Source organism: Pseudophryne corroboree, chromosome 3 (genome assembly GCF_028390025.1).
Source record: "Pseudophryne corroboree isolate aPseCor3 chromosome 3, aPseCor3.hap2, whole genome shotgun sequence".
NCBI classification, from domain to species: Eukaryota; Metazoa; Chordata; class Amphibia; order Anura; family Myobatrachidae; genus Pseudophryne; species Pseudophryne corroboree.
In genome coordinates this window covers 229,069,552-229,088,304 of record NC_086446.1, presented here as the reverse complement: position 1 = coordinate 229,088,304, position 18,753 = coordinate 229,069,552, and the positions used below count along the sequence as shown (strand labels likewise).

The 18,753-nt window shown below is 45.8% G+C and overlaps 1 protein-coding gene across 1 annotated transcript in view; it reads right to left on the bottom strand.

The window, feature by feature from the left end:
• Positions 1-2,752: 2,752 nt before the first annotated feature.
• The window catches only part of LOC135057641 (CCN family member 5-like), a 40,848-nt gene continuing 24,847 nt past the window's right edge, over positions 2,753-18,753 (bottom strand). The window contains exon 5 of the mRNA XM_063963460.1: positions 2,753-3,543. Within this exon, the coding sequence (XP_063819530.1) occupies positions 3,325-3,543 (219 nt within the window). The 3' untranslated portion in view covers positions 2,753-3,324. The remainder of the gene's footprint in view (positions 3,544-18,753) is intronic.

Here is an 18,753-nt window from a genome sequence, read left to right as displayed (position 1 = left end):
ACATGTACAAGAGTGCTACACTGATATAACTTTCCACAACAAGTATCAGGGCATAGATCTAGTATTATACTAGCTTAATTGAGATCATATCATATATCTCTATACCTATATAACTGTGCCGTGGTATGAATCAATAAGATTTTTATAAATGTGCCGTGGTCTGAAATAATATCAATGGATTGAAATGTCCTTCATGGCTCAAATGACACACATTATAAACATATAGTTGCAGGAGTCATTGTGGTGAGCCCACCTTTTAACTAACCTGGTACACCATTTTCTTATTCTAAAACTTATATGTTTGTATATGTCATTTTTTTAACCTCTATATTTTGCTGCATGTGTCCTACAATAGGGACTGTGTTAATATTAATATAAAGCAATAAAAGCTACGTTTTATTACAATAATTTATCAAATAAATTTGACTTGTGCACCCAACTTATCAACCGCTTCTTCAGTTCTTTACTTTTTGCCATATATTTGGTTGCATTAGGGTCACACCCTCAGAGAGGTAGAAGGTCTATCAAGACACACGAATATTAGGGTTCCTATAGGTTTCATTATATATAGGTTATCCTATATATAATATTGATATATCATTTTCTTAGTGTGCAGATGTATTCTCTCTGTTCTTTTTTACCTCTATATTGTAATCTTCCTTCCTGCCATACCACTTTGGGTACTATTCATCATTGAGAGCTGAATTGTCTCCAATGATTAAGTATCCAACTCATCGTGAGTTGTGCGGGGAATACTTAATTACCAGAGCAATTCAGCAGCTGTCAAAGAGCAGCTGTCCTTATGATCACTAACAGTGATACTTACCAACCCCGTGCCTGCCTTCTGCACGTGTGACCTAAGATCACGCATACGCATAGCCAAAGGTCGCGCGGCAAGCAGGTGCGGAGGGATCAATTTGGATGCCTCTTTGTAAGCCCAGACCCAATGGTGTAGCTACCATAGGTGTAGGAAGTACAGCTGCTGTAGTGCCCAGAGCTGAGAGGAGCACACATTCCCTGTCAAAATTTCATGTGTTATATACATTTTTCACCATTGGGTGGTACAAGCTTTTGCCTTGGGGCCTGCAATAAAGCTAGGTACGCCTCTGGATCTGCTTATTGTAATGTGGTATAAAATTAAGTTATCTGGTCTCTAGGTCGACAAGACTTAGGTTGACAGTGTCTTGGTCAACCACTATTGATCGACAGTAACTAGGTCGACAGTGTCTGTAGGTCGACATGTTCTAGGTCAACAGGTCAAAAGGTCATTGTGAGTTTTAAAAAATATATATTTTTTGGAACTTTTTCATACTTTACAATCCATGTGGACTACGATTGGGAATGGTAACCTGTGCCGAGCGCAGCGAGTCACCTTGCCCGAAGCATGGCAAGCGAAGTGAGCCATGCGAGGGGACACGGTGCACTAATTGGGGTTCCCGGTATGGAGAAAATTACACTTAAACAACTCATGTCGACCTTTAGACCTGTCGACCTAGACCTTGTCGACCTAGAATCCCTGTTGACCTAGTTACTGTCAATAAATAGTGGTCTACCTAGTCACTTTCGCCTAAGTGTTGTCGGCCTTGCATACCACACCCAAAATGAACTGGAGGTCATTATAATGCTACATAAAGGTCTGGCTACATGCCTGTGGCAGGACCACCTTCCAAATGGAAAAAGTGGGGCTCTGGAACCAACTCGCTGACAAATTTTTAGTTTTCTGAGTTTGCTGAATATCGGCCTCTAATAAAGAAGGGGGCCCGTTTCCTAAAACATTGGTAAACTAGTGTTTCCGCATGTGTAACGGTCCCAGGGCCACCGAGCGGGGGGGCACTAACTACCCGGGTCTGGGACACTGATGGAGGGGCCCGGCGGGGTCTTGGATCTGCTGCATTACCCCCCCTTCCCTTCCTCCTGGGCAGCAGCAGCAGCATGAGCTGTCAGCACAGCACATGCTGCAGTGTGCTGGGCTGCAAATAGGCTGCCGCTGTGCCTCTGTCAGTTGCTGTACTGGAGGTGGGGGGGGGGGGAGCGATCACACTGATCACGATCCCCCTCCCCCTCAAATTACCCAGCTCTACAAACTTCAAAGACTTTTTCCCCCAAAGGGGGCATGGTCATACCTACCGCGATTAGGCCACCCCCCCAATGTTTACCAGGGCCCGGCAGATCTCTCAGCAGCACTGAATCCAGCTGGTGATGACATTACCATTGGCACTGACGGTATACCCGGGACCGACAGTCACCATTTAAGAACGCAATTGAACTGTGTATATCACAGTTCCCATCTATCTGGTAATCATTCCATTTATCACCTGCCTGGAAAGCCTCCTTATAAAAGAAGGAATGCCTTGCACTGCACTTTATGCATTTTGTTGAATTTTAAACATTGTACTGTTTTATCCTATGCATTGTTTGTCATATATACGTGCATTAAACTGTGTTACACTATATGCACTTTTTTCTCATTTCCATATTCCCATTTGAAATAACGGGACGGTGTATGAAAACCAATTGGAAAAGCGCTGGTTAAGTTATTACTTCATTTTTTTACATTTTGCACTATTGGTGAGGGGTTAAGGATACCTCTAGAAGTAATTGATTGATTAGCTGCTATATGCGCACGGGACTCCTCCTTTAACCTTTGTTTTATCGATCTTTTGTGGTGTTTACAAGCAGGGTATACGGTAGCATTCTCTGACCTATAATATCTTGTGTTTACGGAATAAGCAGTCAGGTAAGGATATGCAACTTGGCAATAAGGAATGACATTGCCTTTATTTGAAGTGGTTACACTGTTGACAGCACAATCACTGATGTTCATTATCAGTTGTTTTAATTGCAATACAATATGCTTTCAATTTATTTGTCACATTTTAACTGATACTATTACATTGTAACTGTGGCATAACTAATACTAGGGCAAAAAGCAGGTGATACTGTATTTACCCAATGAAACTGACTTTCTGCTGCTGTCTTTCCTTTATTATAGGTTATTATTCAGCAGTATCAAGAGGCATCAACATTCTATGATGTAATCATTTTATCTGCATGCAGTGTTGTATGGATGCAATTTGTACTATTATTTTATGTTCATTCTATGCAATAAAACCTGCAACTGAATATTCCTATCATTATTATTATTGACACTGATATAAACAGATTAAGATACAACTGAGGGGCCAATCTGATACAGAAGCCAGGTAACCTTTTTGAGTGGCCCTTTCATCTGCTCCAGGTTTATTTCCATATATATGTAAATATGATCAGGGAACTCGCCCATTGTCCATTCTGCAAGGCATAGGAGACTTTAGGAGCAAGTTTCTAGTAACAGACACAAGAAACAATGAACATCATCAGTTTCCTAATTAATCCCGCACTGCACTGAAAATCAATCATCTCATTTACAGTTCGATTCGGGATACAGTTCCTCACACCACAGGATCCACAAAACCTGAGATGAAAGCTGTTGATGCTGATACAGTCAGGAATCTCCAGTCTGATTGGATGTGATAGTAGTGTAGGGATACACAATGCTCCATCCTACAAAGAAAAGTCTCTGTTAGGAATATTCCACAAACACGTATTCCTCTATTGATTGTATCTATAAAATACATTTTTAAGAAGAGAATAAATTCAAGAACAAATTCATCTGCCAAGGAGAGGGGTTTTCACAGTGAAAGCAGGACAGATTAATGGTGGAATTTGTATTCATATTCCTTCTGTCAAAACCATAAACTCTCACAAGCAGGGCTCTCTTAAACCTCTGTCTAACATCTGGACCTCCGTCATCAGCCTCATGCTGTACTTGTTCTGCTTTTGTGTGCTTTGTATGTTGTATTCTTTGTAATTATAGCTGTTGCGTGTTGTATAGGTTTGGTGTGCCTTTCAAAGAAAGACAATAACTATGATTTTCATTATCATGATGGAGCCATTTTTCAAGTGCAGCTTTGCTTGTATTGTTTGAATGGAGGATGACAGGAACCAGCTACCATTTCAGTGGCACATGCAGGGGGGTGTTCTGAGTAACTAACCCAGACTGATAACAATCTGAGTCCCACCCCTTGCGGCATAATACAGTGATTCGTGGGTGTCAATTTGGCCCCGTCCCATCCTATACACCTTATAATCATGGAATAATGCTGCGAGGGGTGGGGCGTAATGACTATTTTCATCTGGCCCTAACAGGAGCTGCTGCACCGCACCTGCAGGTGTGAGCTATATAGGGAAAACCCCCTTGCAAGTTTTGCATTTGCCCCAGCCTTTAAACACTCCTATTATAATCTGCCATTCAGTGGAAGTGGGGCCCCCAAGAGGGATCTTGAAACTTCAACCACTTATTTCTCAAAAACACAGGATTTGTAAGGATGGGGTTCCGTGTGTGTATGTATATATATATATAGTTACCAGCCATGAATTAAAAGCACCAGCACTTTATTCACGCTGTGTCAGTCTCTGAGTGCCGCTGTTTGTTACACAGTTTGCTACCTGCATTAATTCCTCCAGATGGCACCTGAGCAACATATCCATCGCTAGGAGAGTGCCGATCCGACAATTGCAAGTATATATATATATATATATATATAATGGTTACCACCTCATCCCTTTAATTCTGGGCACATATTAATTACACAGGTTCTGTGGTTGATTAAAACCAGGTGAAATGGAGTCTTGAAGTCAGACAGCCACAGAACCTGTGTAATTAATATGTGTCCAGAATTAAAGGGATGAGGTGGTAACCCTAATATATATGTATGAGAACACCTAATTGCTTCAGTGTAGAGTCAGACTGGAATACTCTGCATTCAGGACAGACTGTGGCCTGTGTAATCTAGCCTGTTGAGACAAAGCCAGACAGAGCTCATTGTGCTACAGTATTGAGCCATTGAGAGCCAAGAGGCCTGAGCCTAAACCTATAAGAGACGGGAAGGCCATGAAAATCTGTGACTGAGCTACAGTACACTTTATTGGGAAGAAGCCAGGTGGGGAACCTTGAGTGTGAGTAGGCCGGAACTTGTGTTATGCTGGCAGGAAGCAGGACTAAGACACTGTATGGTACTTGTGAGAGACAGGACTGAGACTTTTCATTTAAGAAACTTCATGCTTGCAGATTAGCTGCCCAAGGTTAGTCAGGGGTGAAGAATTAAGTCAGTGCCCTGAATAGGGGCTAGGCATTTGTTACTTTCTGTTCACTTGTGGTTTTTCATTTATGCAGAAAATAAAGCACCATTCTGTTTATTTACCTAAAGCTGTGTTGGATCCTGTTTCAGCACATAGACACTACACAAATTCAACCTTCTACCTAGCTAATTAACTAGTGATGAGCGGGTTCGGTTCCTCGGAAACCGAACCCCCCGAACTTCACCCTTTTTACACGGGTCCGAGGCACACTCAGATTCTCCCGTATGGCTCGGTTAACCCGAGCGCGCCCGAACGTCATCATCCCGCTGTCGGATTCTCGTGAGATTCGGATTCTATATAAGCAGCCGCGCGTCGCCGCCATTTTCACTCGTGCATTGGAAATGTTAGGGAGAGGACGTGGCTGGCGTCCTCTCCGTTTATTAATGTTGATGCAAATATTTGTGCCTATTGCTTAATTGTGGGTACTGGGGAGCAGCTGTATTATATAGGAGGAGTATAGTGCAGAGTTTTGCTGACAGTGACCACCAGTATACGTTGTCTGCCTGAAAAACACTCCATATCTGTGCTCAGTGTGCTGCATATATCTGTGCTCACACTGCTTAATTGTGGGGACTGGGGAGCAGCTGTATTATATAGGAGGAGTACAGTGCAGATTTTTGCTGACAGTGACCACCAGTATACATTGTCTGCCTGAAAAACACTCCATATCTGTGCTCAGTGTGCTGCATATATCTGTGCTCACACTGCTTTACTGTGGGGACTGGGGACCAGCAGTATTATATAGGAGGAGTACAGTGCAGAGTTTTGCTGACAGTGACCACCAGTATACGTTGTCTGCCTGAAAAACACTCCATATCTGTGCTCAGTGTGCTGCATATATCTCTGCTCACACTGCTTTATTGTGGGGACTGGGGACCACCAGTATATTATATAGGAGGAGTACAGTGCAGAGTTTTGCTGACCAGTGACCACCAGTATACGTTGTCTGCCTGAAAAACACTCCATATCTGTGCTCAGTGTGCTGCATATATCTGTGCTCACACTGCTTTATTGTGGGGACTGGGGACCAGCAGTATTATATAGGAGGAGTACAGTGCAGAGTTTTGCTGACAGTGACCACCAGTATATATAGCAGTACGGTACGGAAGGCCACTGCTCTACCTACCTCTGTGTCGTCAAGTATACTATCCATCTAGATTCTATACCTGTGGTGCATTTTAGTTTTGCAGTTTGCTGACAGTGACCACCAGTATATATAGCAGTACGGTACGGAAGGCCACTGCTCTACCTACCTCTGTGTCATCAAGTATACTATCCATCTAGATTCTATACCTGTGGTGCATTTTAGTTTTGCAGTTTGCTGACAGTGACCACCAGTATATATAGCAGTACGGTACGGAAGGCCACTGCTCTACCTACCTCTGTGTCGTCAAGTATACTATCCATCTAGATTCTATACCTGTGGTGCATTTTAGTTTTGCAGTTTGCTGACAGTGAACACCAGTATATATAGCAGTAGAGTACGGAAGGCCACTGCTCTACCTACCTCTGTGTCATCAAGTATACTATCCATCTAGATTCTATACCTGTGGTGCATTTTAGTTTTGCAGTTTGCTGACAGTGACCACCAGTATATATAGCAGTACGGTACGGAAGGCCACTGCTCTACCTACCTCTGTGTCGTCAAGTATACTATCCATCTAGATTCTATACCTGTGGTGCATTTTAGTTTTGCAGTTTGCTGACAGTGACCACCAGTATATATAGCAGTACGGTACGGAAGGCCACTGCTCTACCTACCTCTGTGTCGTCAAGCATACTATCCATCCATACCTGTGGTGCATTTCAGTTGTGTGCAGTATATATAGTAGTAGGCCATTGCTATTGATACTGGCATATAATTCCACACATTAAAAAATGGAGAACAAAAATGTGGAGGTTAAAATAGGAAAAGATCAAGATCCACTTCCACCTCGTGCTGAAGCTGCTGCCACTAGTCATGGCCGAGACGATGAAATGCCATCAACGTCGTCTGCCAAGGCCGATGCCCAATGTCATAGTAGAGAGCATGTAAAATCCAAAAAACAAAAGTTCAGTAAAATGACCCAAAAATCATAATTGAAAGCGTCTGATGAGAAGCGTAAACTTGCCAATATGCCATTTACGACACGGAGTGGCAAGGAACGGCTGAGGCCCTGGCCTATGTTCATGGCTAGTGGTTCAGATTCACATGAGGATGGAAGCACTCATCCTCTCGCTAGAAAAATGAAAAGACTTAAGCTGGCAAAAGCACAGCAAAGAACTGTGCGTTCTTCTAAATCACAAATCCCCAAGGAGAGTTCAATTGTGTCGGTTGCGATGCCTGACCTTCCCAACACTGGACGGGAAGAGCTTGCACCTTCCACCATTTGCACGCCCCCTGCAAGTGCTGGAAGGAGCACCCGCAGTCCAGTTCCTAATAGTCAAATTGAAGATGTCACTGTTGAAGTACACCAGGATGAGGATATGGGTGTTGCTGGCGCTGGGGAGGAAATTGACAAGGAGGATTCTGATGGTGAGGTGGTTTGTTTAAGTTAGGCACCCGGGGAGACACCTGTTGTCCGTGGGACGAATATGGCCATTGACATGCCTGGTCAAAATACAAAAAAAATCACCTCTTCGGTGTGGAATTATTTCAACACAAATGCGGACAACAGGTGTCAAGCCATGTGTTGCCTTTGTCAAGCTGTAATAAGTAGGGGTAAGGACGTTAACCACCTAGGAACATCCTCCCTTATACGTCACCTGGTCCGCATTCATCAGAAGTCAGTGACAAGTTCAAAAACTTTGGATGACAGCGGAAGCAGTCCACTGACCACTAAATCCCTTCCTCTTGTAACCAAGCTCCTGCAAACCACACCACCAACTCCCTCAGTGTCAATTTCCACCTTACACAGGAAAGCCAATAGTCCTGCAGGCCATGTCACTGGCAAGTCTGACGAGTCCTCTCCTGCCTGGGATTCCTCCGATGCATCCTTGAGTGTAACGCCTACTGCTGCTGGCGCTGCTGTTGTTGCTGCTGGGAGTCGATCGTCATCCCAGAGGGGAAGTCGGACTACTTCCAGTAAGCAATTGACTGTCCAACAGTCCTTTGCGAGGAAGATGAAATATCACAGCAGTCATCCTGCTGCAAAGCGGATAACTCAGGTCTTGTCAGCCTGGGTGGTGAGAAACGTGGTTCCGGTATCCACCGTTAATTCACAATCAACTAGGGACTTGTTTGAGGTACTGTGTCCCCGGTACCAAATACCATCTAGGTTCCATTTCTCTAGGCAGGCGAAACCGAAAATGTACACAGACGTCAGAAAAAGAGTCACCAGTGTCCTAAAAAATGCAGTTGTACCCAATGTCCACTTAACCACGCACATGTGGACAAGTGGAGCAGGGCAGACTCAGGACTATATGACTGTGACAGCCCACTGGGTAGATGTATTGCCTCCCGCAGCAAGAACAGCAGCGGCGGCACCAGTAGCAGCATCTCGCAAACGCCAACTCGTTCCTAGGCAGGCTACGCTTTGTATCACCGCTTTCCAGAAGAGGCACACAACTGACAACCTCTTACGGAAACTGAGGAACATCATCGCAGAATGGCTTACCCAATTGGACTCTCCTGGGGATTTGTGACATCGGACAACGCCAGCAATATTGTGCGTGCATTACATGTGGGCAAATTCCAGCACGTCCCATGTTTTGCACATACATTGAATTTGGTGGTGCAGAATTATTTAAAAAATGACAGGGGCGTGCAAGAGATGCTGTCGGTGGCCCGAAGAATTGCGGGCCACTTTCGGCATTCAGCCACCACGTGCCGAAGACTGGAGCACCAGCAAACAGTCCTGAACCTGCCCTGCCATCATCTGAAGCAAGAGGTGGTAACGAGGTGGAATTCAACCCTCTATATGCTTCAGAGGATGGAGGAGCAGCAAAAGGCCATTCAAGCCTATACATCTGCCCACGATATAGGCAAAGGAGGGGGAATGCACCTGACTCAAGCGCAGTGGAGAATGATTTCAATGTTGTGCAAGGTTCTGCAACCCTTTGAACTTGCCACACGTGAAGTCAGTTCAGACACTGCCAGCCTGAGTCAGGTCATTCCCCTCATCAGGCTTTTGCAGAAGAAGCTGGAGACATTGAAGGAGGAGCTAAAACAGAGCAATTCCGCTAGGCATGTGGGACTTGTGGATGGAGCCCTTAATTCGCTTAACCAGGATTCACGGGTGGTCAATCTGTTGAAATCAGAGCACTACATTTTGGCCACCGTGCTCGATCCTAGATTTAAAACCTACGTTGTATCTCTCTTTCCGGCAGACACAAGTCTGCAGAGGTTCAAAGACCTGCTGGTGAGAAAATTGTCAAGTCAAGCGGAACGTGACCCGTCAACAGCTCCTCCTTCACATTCTCCCTCAACTGGGGGTGCGAGGAAAAGGCTAAGAATTCTGAGCCCACCCGCTGGCGGTGATGCAGGGCAGTCTGGAGTGAGTGCTGACATCTGGTCCGGACTGAAGGACCTGGCAACGATTACTGACATGTCGTCTATTGTCACTGCATATGATTCTGTCACCATTGAAAGAATGGTGGAGGATTATATGAGTGACCGCATCCAAGTAGGCACGTCAGACAGTCCGTACGTATACTGGCAGGAAAAAGAGGCAATTTGGAGGCCCTTGCACAAACTGGCTTTATTCTACCTAAGTTGCCCTCCCTCCAGTGTGTACTCCGAAAGAGTGTTTAGTGCCGCCGCTCACCTTGTCAGCAATCGGCATACGAGGTTACTTCCAGAAAATGTGGAGAAGATGATGTTCATCAAAATGAATTATAATCAATTCCTCCATGGAGACATTCACCAGCAATTGCCTCCAGAAAGTATACAGGGATCTGAGATGGTGGATTCCAGTGGGGATGAATTAATAATCTGTGAGGAGGGGGATGTACACAGTGAAAGGGGTGAGGAATCGGAGGACGATGATGAGGTGGACATCTTGCCTCTGTAGAGCCAATTTGTGCAAGGAGAGATTGATTGCTTCTTTTTTGGTGGGGGCCCAAACCAACCAGTCATTTCAGTCACAGTCGTGTGGCAGACCCTGTCGCTGAAATGATGGGTTCGTTAAAGTGTGCATGTCCTGTTTATACAACATAAGGGTGGGTGGGAGGGCCCAAGGACAATTCCATCTTGCACCTCTTTTTTCTTTCATTTTTCTTTGCATCATGTGCTGTTTGGGGACTATTTGTTTGAAGTGCCATCCTGTCTGACACTGCAGTGCCACTCCTAGATGGGCCAGGTGTTTGTGTCGGCCACTTGTGTCGCTTAGCTTAGTCACACAGCGACCTTGGTGCGCCTCTTTTTTTCTTTACATCATGTGCTGTTTGGGGACTATTTTTTTTGAAGTGCCATCCTGTCTGACACTGCAGTGCCACTCCTAGATGGGCCAGGTGTTTGTGTCGGCCACTTGTGTCGCTTAGCTTAGTCACACAGCGACCTTGGTGCGCCTCTTTTTTTCTTTGCATCATGTGCTGTTTGGGGACAATTTTTTGGAAGTGCCATCCTGTCTGACACTGCAGTGCCACTCCTAGATGGGCCAGGTGTTTGTGTCGGCCACTTGTGTCGCTTAGCTTAGTCACACAGCGACCTCGGTGCGCCTCTTTTTTTCTTTGCATCATGTGCTGTTTGGGGACTATTTTTTTGAAGTGCCATCCTGTCTGACACTGCAGTGCCACTCCTAGATGGGCCAGGTGTTTGTGTCGGCCACTTGGGTCGCTTAGCTTAGTCACACAACTACCTCATTGCGCCTCTTTTTTTCTTTGCATCATGTGCTGTTTGGGGACTATTTTTTTAAGTGCCATCCTGTCTGACACTGCAGTGCCACTCCTAGATGGGCCAGGTGTTTGTGTCGGCCACTTGTGTCGCTTAGCTTAGTCACACAGCGACCTTGGTACGCCTCTTTTTTTCTTTGCATCATGTGCTGTTTGGGGACAATTTTTTTGAAGTGCCATCCTGCCTGACACTGCAGTGCCACTCCTAGATGGGCCAGGTGTTTGTGTCGGCCACTTGTGTCGCTTAGCTTAGCCATCCAGCGACCTCGGTGCAAATTTTAGGACTAAAAATAGTATTGTGAGGTGTTCAGAATAGACTGAAAATGAGTGGAAATTATGGTTATTGAGGTTAATAATACTATGGGATCAAAATGACCCCCAAATTCCATGATTTAAGCTGTTTTTGAGGGTTTTTTGTAAAAAAAAACACCCGAATCCAAAACACACCCAAATCCGACAAAAAATTTTCAGGGAGGTTTTGCCAAAACGCGTCCGAATCCAAAACACGCCGCGGAACCGAATCCAAAACCAAAACACAAAACCCGAAAAATTTCCGGTGCACATCACTATAATTAACCCATGAGATCACATTATGGTGGAGAATTTGCTTGCAAAGATTCTACACAGAAAATGTGGATTACAGCAGTTTAATGGAAATATGGACGATTACTGCACCTGCATTGTAGATTACTCATCAAGATTGTGAGTGGAGACAAAGCTTTCAGTGAACCGCTGTCTGTATATGGGAGATGTAAAGTTTGCCACTCAGAGCTCGCGGTCGGGCAGCTGAGGCTCCTGATTGGCTGCCGGACCGCAAGCTTTGATTGGCTTGCGGACCAGCGCCTAGTAGGAGCTACACACCGCCACGGCCGCCCGAGACTGAGGGGCAGGAGAGGCACACACTGCGCTCTCCTCCCCGCCCTCAACTAAAGAACAGCAGCAGCCTCAGCCTCCCCACCCTTTAGAACAAGAGACACGCGGCAAGCAGCACGGGGGAGGGGGGGGGGGGGGTTTGGCGGATCTCTGTTACTGTGTAGGGACATGTGTATCTGGCACTGGGGACATATCTGGCACTGGAGGGACATGTGTATCTGGCATTGGGGGCATATCTGGCACTGGGGGGACATATGTACATATGTATCTGGCACTGGGGGCATATCTGGCACTATGGGGACATGTGTATCTGGCACTATGGGGACATGTGTATCTGGCACTGGGGGCATATCTGGCACTTTGTAGGGACATGTGTGTCTGGCACTGGGGACATATCTGGCACTGTGGGGACATGTGTATCTGGCTTTTGTGGCATATCTGGCACTGTGGGGACATGTGTATCTTGCTTTGGGGGCATATCTGGCACTGTGGGGACATGTGTATCTGGCACTGGGGGCATATATGGCACTGTGGGGACATGTGTATCTGGCATTGGGGGCATATCTGGCACTATGGGGACATGTGTATCTGGAACTGGGGGCATATCTGGCAATGGGGGGACATGTGTATCTGGCATTGGGGGCATATCTGGCACTACGGGGACGTGTATCTGGCACTGCGGGCATATCTGGCACTCTGTAGGGACATGTGTATCTGGCATTGGGAGCATGTCTGGCACTGTGGGAACATGTGTATCTGGCACTAGAGGCATATCTGGCACTGTGTGAGGACATGTGTATCTGGCACTGGGGGCATAGCTGGCACTGTGTGAGGCAGAGCCGGCCATAAGCATAGGCAAACTAGGCAATTGCCTAGGGCATTTGATATGCCTAGTGGCATCAGCAGCTTCTGCTGATTAAAATGATATGCGGCATGTCTATATTCTGTGTGTAGCATTTCATATGCAGATACAGCCACAGTCTCGCACAGTATAGAGCGGCATGCTGCATATCATTTTAATCAGCAGAAGCTGCTTGTGCATCCTAGCCACATAGCAATGCAAATAAGATGCATTTTCATAAAAAAAATGTGCCCGACCTTTGCATTGAGGCAATATTTATGAGGACACCAAGCAGAGGCAGAGGTCACAGTGTTAGTGGCAGTGTGAGTGCTGTGTGCATGTGAGTGGGTTGGTTGTGCAGTAGTGTTCGGAATATGTGTAAGGATCATTATGTGTGTTATGTAAAAATGCATTAATAATGTGCAACATATGTGTAAGTGGCACTATGTGTGTCATTATGTGTATAAGGGCATTAATAATGTGCGGCATATGTGTAACAGGGTACTACTGTATGTGTCGTTATGTGTATAGGGGCACTAATAATGTGCAGCAAATTTGTAGGGGGCACTATGTGTATCATTATGTGTATAAGGGCATTAATAATGTGCGGCATATGTGTAAGGGACATTATGTGTAAAAGGGCATTAATAAAGGTTGTCATAATGTGTAAGGCACATTATGTTTATAAGGACATTAATAATGTGTCTCATATGTGTTAGGGGAATTACTGTGTGGCATTATGTGTTTAAGGTGCTCTACTATGTGGCGTTGCGTATAGAAAGGGCACTACTGTGTCATCTAATGTGAATAAAGAGCAATAGGGTGTAGTGTAATGTGAATAAGGAGCAATTCAGTGTGATGTAATGTGAATAATGGGCTCTACTGTGAGGAGTAACGTTTATAAGGTAAAGTGATACTACTGTGGGATGTAATATGAATTATGGAAACTATCGCATGATCAAATGTGAATAAAGTGCAGTACTGTGTGGTGTAATTGGAATTGGGGTTACCATTGTGTGGCCATGCCCCTTGCCAGCAAATACACACCCCTTTTTGGGCTGTGCGCCAAATGTGCGAACTGTTCCTATTTAAAATATAGGGGGTACAAACACCAAAATAAGGAATGCTATGGATGAGGGGTGATGGTGCTGGGAAAGAAGTGAAAGGTTAGAGGCAGAACCAGCGGTGGTGCTAGGGGGCACCAGCCAAAATCTTGCCTAGGGCATCATATTGGTTAGGGCCGGCTCTGGTGTGAGGACTTGTGTATCTAGCTTTGGGGGCATATCTGGCACTGGGGGCATATCTGGCACTGTGTGGGGCATGTATGTATGTGGCACTGTGTGGTGCATATATGTATCTGGCACTGTGGGGACATGTGTATCTGGGGGGCATATCATGTGGAGACATTATGTGTAAGGAACACTACTGTGGCTGTTATGTGTAATGCTGCTAATTGTGTGTGTGTAGAGGGGGTGTGAAAAGATATTTATTTATAGTTTGATAATATAAAGCTGCAAGGCCACGCCCACTTTTCCAGGAGCGCGCGCTCATGGGGGAGACGGGGGGACTTCAAAATATTTTCACTCAGGGTGCTAGTAGGCCTGGAGCTGGCCCTGTTTCAAGCCTATTATCTGCTCATTAATTCAAAATGTGGCATTCTGTGGTCTGGACTTTTCTGTTGCAATTAAAGAGAAAGAGACATGTTATATGCTAGTCATTGCAGTCAAAATGTGGTACAGGTGACAACAAAAGCAGTTGCTAATTTACATTGTGGTGTGAATATTTGGCCAAGTGTTGCAAGTGAAATAGAAAGAACTGTACTAATTGAAAAAAAGAACATTTAAAATTGAAAGTGACAGATACCGAAATTGTTTTGGCTGAATAGACTATTGTCCTGTGTTCTCTGTGGTGATGTAATCATCTGATGATTAGGCAAACCAAATTCTGATTCACTCCTACATCACAAGATAACGGGTCTGGGACTCAGGGTCGACAACAAAAAGGTCGACACACCTTAGGTCGCCGCCAATTGGTCGACACGCCTTAGGTCGACATGGACAAAAGGTCGACATGGACAAAAGGTCGACAGGAACAAGGTCGATATGGAAAAAGGTCGACATGAGTTTTTTATGTTTTTTTTGGTGTCGTTTTCTTCGTAGAGTGACCGGGAACCCCAATTAGTGCACCGCGTCCCCTCGCATGGCTCGCTTCGCTCGCCATGCTTCGGGCATGGTGCCTTCGCTTCGCTCCGCTCCGCTTGGCACAGATTACCGTTCCAGTCGTAGTCCACGTGGATCGTTAAGTATCAAAAGGTTCGAAAAAAGAAAAAAAAACATAAAAAACTCATGTCGACATTTTTCCATGTCGACCTTGTTTCTGTCGACCTTTTGTCCATGTCGGCCTTTTGTCCATGTCGACCTAAGGTGTGTCGACCTTTTTGTTGTCGACCTGGAGTCCGGATACCCAAGATAACATAGTGGACATGGGGCCTAATTCAGATCTGATCGAAGAAGTGCTAAATTTAGCACATCTACTATTATTTTCTCAGACATGCCGGGAGATGCCCAGCACAGGGCTAGACCGCCCCGCATGTTTGGCTCTACCATTTTCCCCCTTCCCCATCCCCAACACTGGGTAGCTCCTGCGCTCTGGCAGGGAGCTACCCACCACGTCCCTGGTCGCAGCGGCCCCCCGCCCCAACCGTCCGGACACGTCTCCATTGTCCGGACAGCGCCCCGCCAATGGCATTCTACTGCTGTTGGCACGCCCCCTCCCACCCCACGGCCGCCTCTACCTGTCAATCAGGCAGAGGCGATTGCAGCCCTGAAATGCTTTTAGAAATCTCACTGGACTCCACAAAAAAATTCAGACTGCGATCGCTGCCGCTGCAGCGATGCAGTCTGAATTACCCCCATGGTGAAGGCCTTGCTACTGGCTATGAAGGGTCAGCAGGAAGCCACCAGGGTGCAGTCAGTGGCAATAAAGAAAAACCTCCAGACCTTAACAGAGGTGGTGCAACAGCTAGCAGCCCAGTCTAGAGATGCTCCCACAGATTTTACTTACTGCTCCATACAGGCTAGTCGCTTCCTACAGAAGATGACTCGGGGTGATGATATGGAAGCCTAGTTGATGACATTCTATAGAACCGTTGAAAGAGAGTGTTGGCCTAAAGCTCAGTGTGCTGGAATTTTGGCATCCTTTCTATCAGGGCAGTCGCAAAAAACCTATAATGATCTAAGCTTTAATGATGCCCTGGACTATAAGTTAAAAGCAGAAATTTTGGCTCGTTTGGGTGTCACAATGTCGATACGGGCATGACGAGTACATTCCTAGGAAAACAAAGTGGATAAACTTGCTCTCTCACAAATGCACAACCATATCCACCTCACCAAGAAGTGGCTGGAACCAGAAAAGCTAAAAAAAGCCACAGAGTGTTGAAAGGGTCATTATGAACCGATATCTACTGTCTGCTCTATAATGCCCCTTCCCACATTATGGCCCTCATTCCGAGTCGTTCGCTCTGTATTTTTCATCGCATCGCAGTGAAATTCCGCTTAGTGCGCATGCGCAATATTCGCACTGCGACTGCGCCAAGTATCTTTGCTATGAAGATAGTATTTTTACTCACGGCTTTTTCATCGCTCCGGCGATCGTAATGTGATTGACAGGAAATGGGTGTTACTGGGCGGAAACAGGCCGTTTTATGGGCGTGTGGCTGAAAACGCTACCGTTTCCGGAAAAAACGCAGGAGTGGCCGGAGAAACGGGGGAGTGGTTGGGCGAACGCTGGGTGTGTTTGTGACGTCAAACCAGGAACGACAAGCACTGAACTGATCGCACAGGCAGAGTAAGTCTGGAGCTACTCTAAAACTGCTAAGTAGTTTGTGATCGCAATATTGCGAATACATCGGTCGCAATTTTAAGATGCTAAGATACACTCCCAGTAGGCGGCGGCTTAGCGTGTGTAACTCTGCTAAATTCGCCTTGCGACCGATCAACTCGGAATGAGGGCCTATATACAGTGCCGTTTCTAGCAGTGGGCGAGCCGTGTGATCGCACGTGGCGTCCACCGCAGCACGTTGTGGCTCCTTCTGCTCCACCTCCTCCCTCTTCCATAGAACTTTGCTCAGGGGGCGAAATTTCATGGACTGACATGGTTATGTTGTGATGTCATGACACAACCGCGTCATTCCATGAAACTCCCCCCCCCCCCTCCCCGAGTGGAGTAATATGGGCAGTAGGAGGGGGAGCAGAATTTCAGCGCTGGCTTGAAAATGAGCATTACCCTTGGCAATAAGCATTACCCTTGGCAACGAGAATTACCTACAGATGTAGCCACGATAATTGTGACTACATCTGCGCCGTGCCGCACCGTCGATGACGCAACACTGGGATCATCCGGGGTGCGTGCACATCCCATTCACATGAATAGGAGCATCTTTTAACACTGCATGCTGCGACTAGACATGGGCGCACCGAGTGTGCATGTTTGCGATGTAGCCACGCTAAATGAGTGTGGCTACATCTGTATACACCCTTGCAATGAGCATGGATGCCAGAGCATAAAACCCCTGGCAACGAGCACGACACCCATTGCATGAAACCCCTGGCAACGAGCACGACACCCAGTGCATGAAACCCCTGGCAACGAGCACGACACCCAGTGCATGAAACCCCTGGCAACGAGCATGACACCTAGCGTAGAAAACCTCTGGCAACGAGCGTGACACCCAGTGCATGAAACCGCTGGCAACGACCGTGACACCCAGCGCATGAAACCCTTGGCAACGAACAGGTAATTTCAAAGTAATGAAAAGCTTTACTGTAGGGCATAATGTATCACAGGCATTGCGGTGTGTGGCATAATAAGGTGCAGGGGGCATTACTGTGTTGGGCTTAATATGGTGGAATATTTTTTTTTCTTGTGGTGGCCGAGTCTGTTGTTGCAAGGTCAAAAACTGGGGTGTAAGGCAGCCTTTTCCTGCAAGACCATGTCCATTGTAGTGAGGTCACCCCCATTCGACAGGGGTATTTTTTAATGTCTGTGGGGGGGAGGGGGTGTGCATATTTTAATGTCTATGGGGGGGAGGGGGCACATTTTTGTGATGCACTGGGAGCCAAATTGTCTGGAAAGAGCCCTGATTATATATCTTTGCGAAAGCCCTCTATATATCTAAATGTGAAAGCCCTCACTCACTCACTCACTCACTCACTCACTCACTCACTCACTGACTCATCACTAATTCTCTTACTTCCTGATACGTTAGGAAACTAAAATTTAACATAGGTATTCTTCAGGTGGGAAATTGAAAAACCATATAGTTAGAATTTTAATAAACTTCCCCTAATGGGATCAAAGGGGGTTGATTTAATGACATCGTTACCGACTTGCGTTGCGTGAATGATAATGTCCAAACAGACAATCGGATCAAAATTTGGACTGCACCTCCAGTGGGTAGAATTTAATAAATTATAAAAATGGTCCTGTCACTCTTTATCATATCTGCTACGGATGGTCCTCGGGTAACGCCAAGAACCATGGATTAACATTAACTTACATTAAGATGTCTCAAATTTACTTCTCTTTAGACTTACCAAATTTATAACACTCATTTATATTTACAACAGTGAAAATCAGAAACTAGCTAGTACAGTATGTAATAAATGCGTGTGTGTGTGTGTGTGTATATATATATATAAGTACAAAGAGTCCACGGCACTCACAATGTCCAAAGGTTGATATAACAATGAATAAGCCGGTGAACTCCCTGGTAACAGCATGCGCTGTGTCCAATGTAAAAATGCAAAGTCGGGCGGCACTCACGGCGTGAAAAGAAAGACAGACAAGCAGGTCTGATATTCTATCAACGTTTCAATGTCATTACGGCATTTTATATATATAGATATATCTCCTTTATAGTCTCACAGATCTGTCACTCTGTGACTGTGTGACTAACGCTGGGCGGAGTCGCAGCAATGGGCAGAGACAGCATCTGCAGGGAGATACACCAGTGCCAGCAGCAGACTGAGGACCAAGGCGTCCAGTGA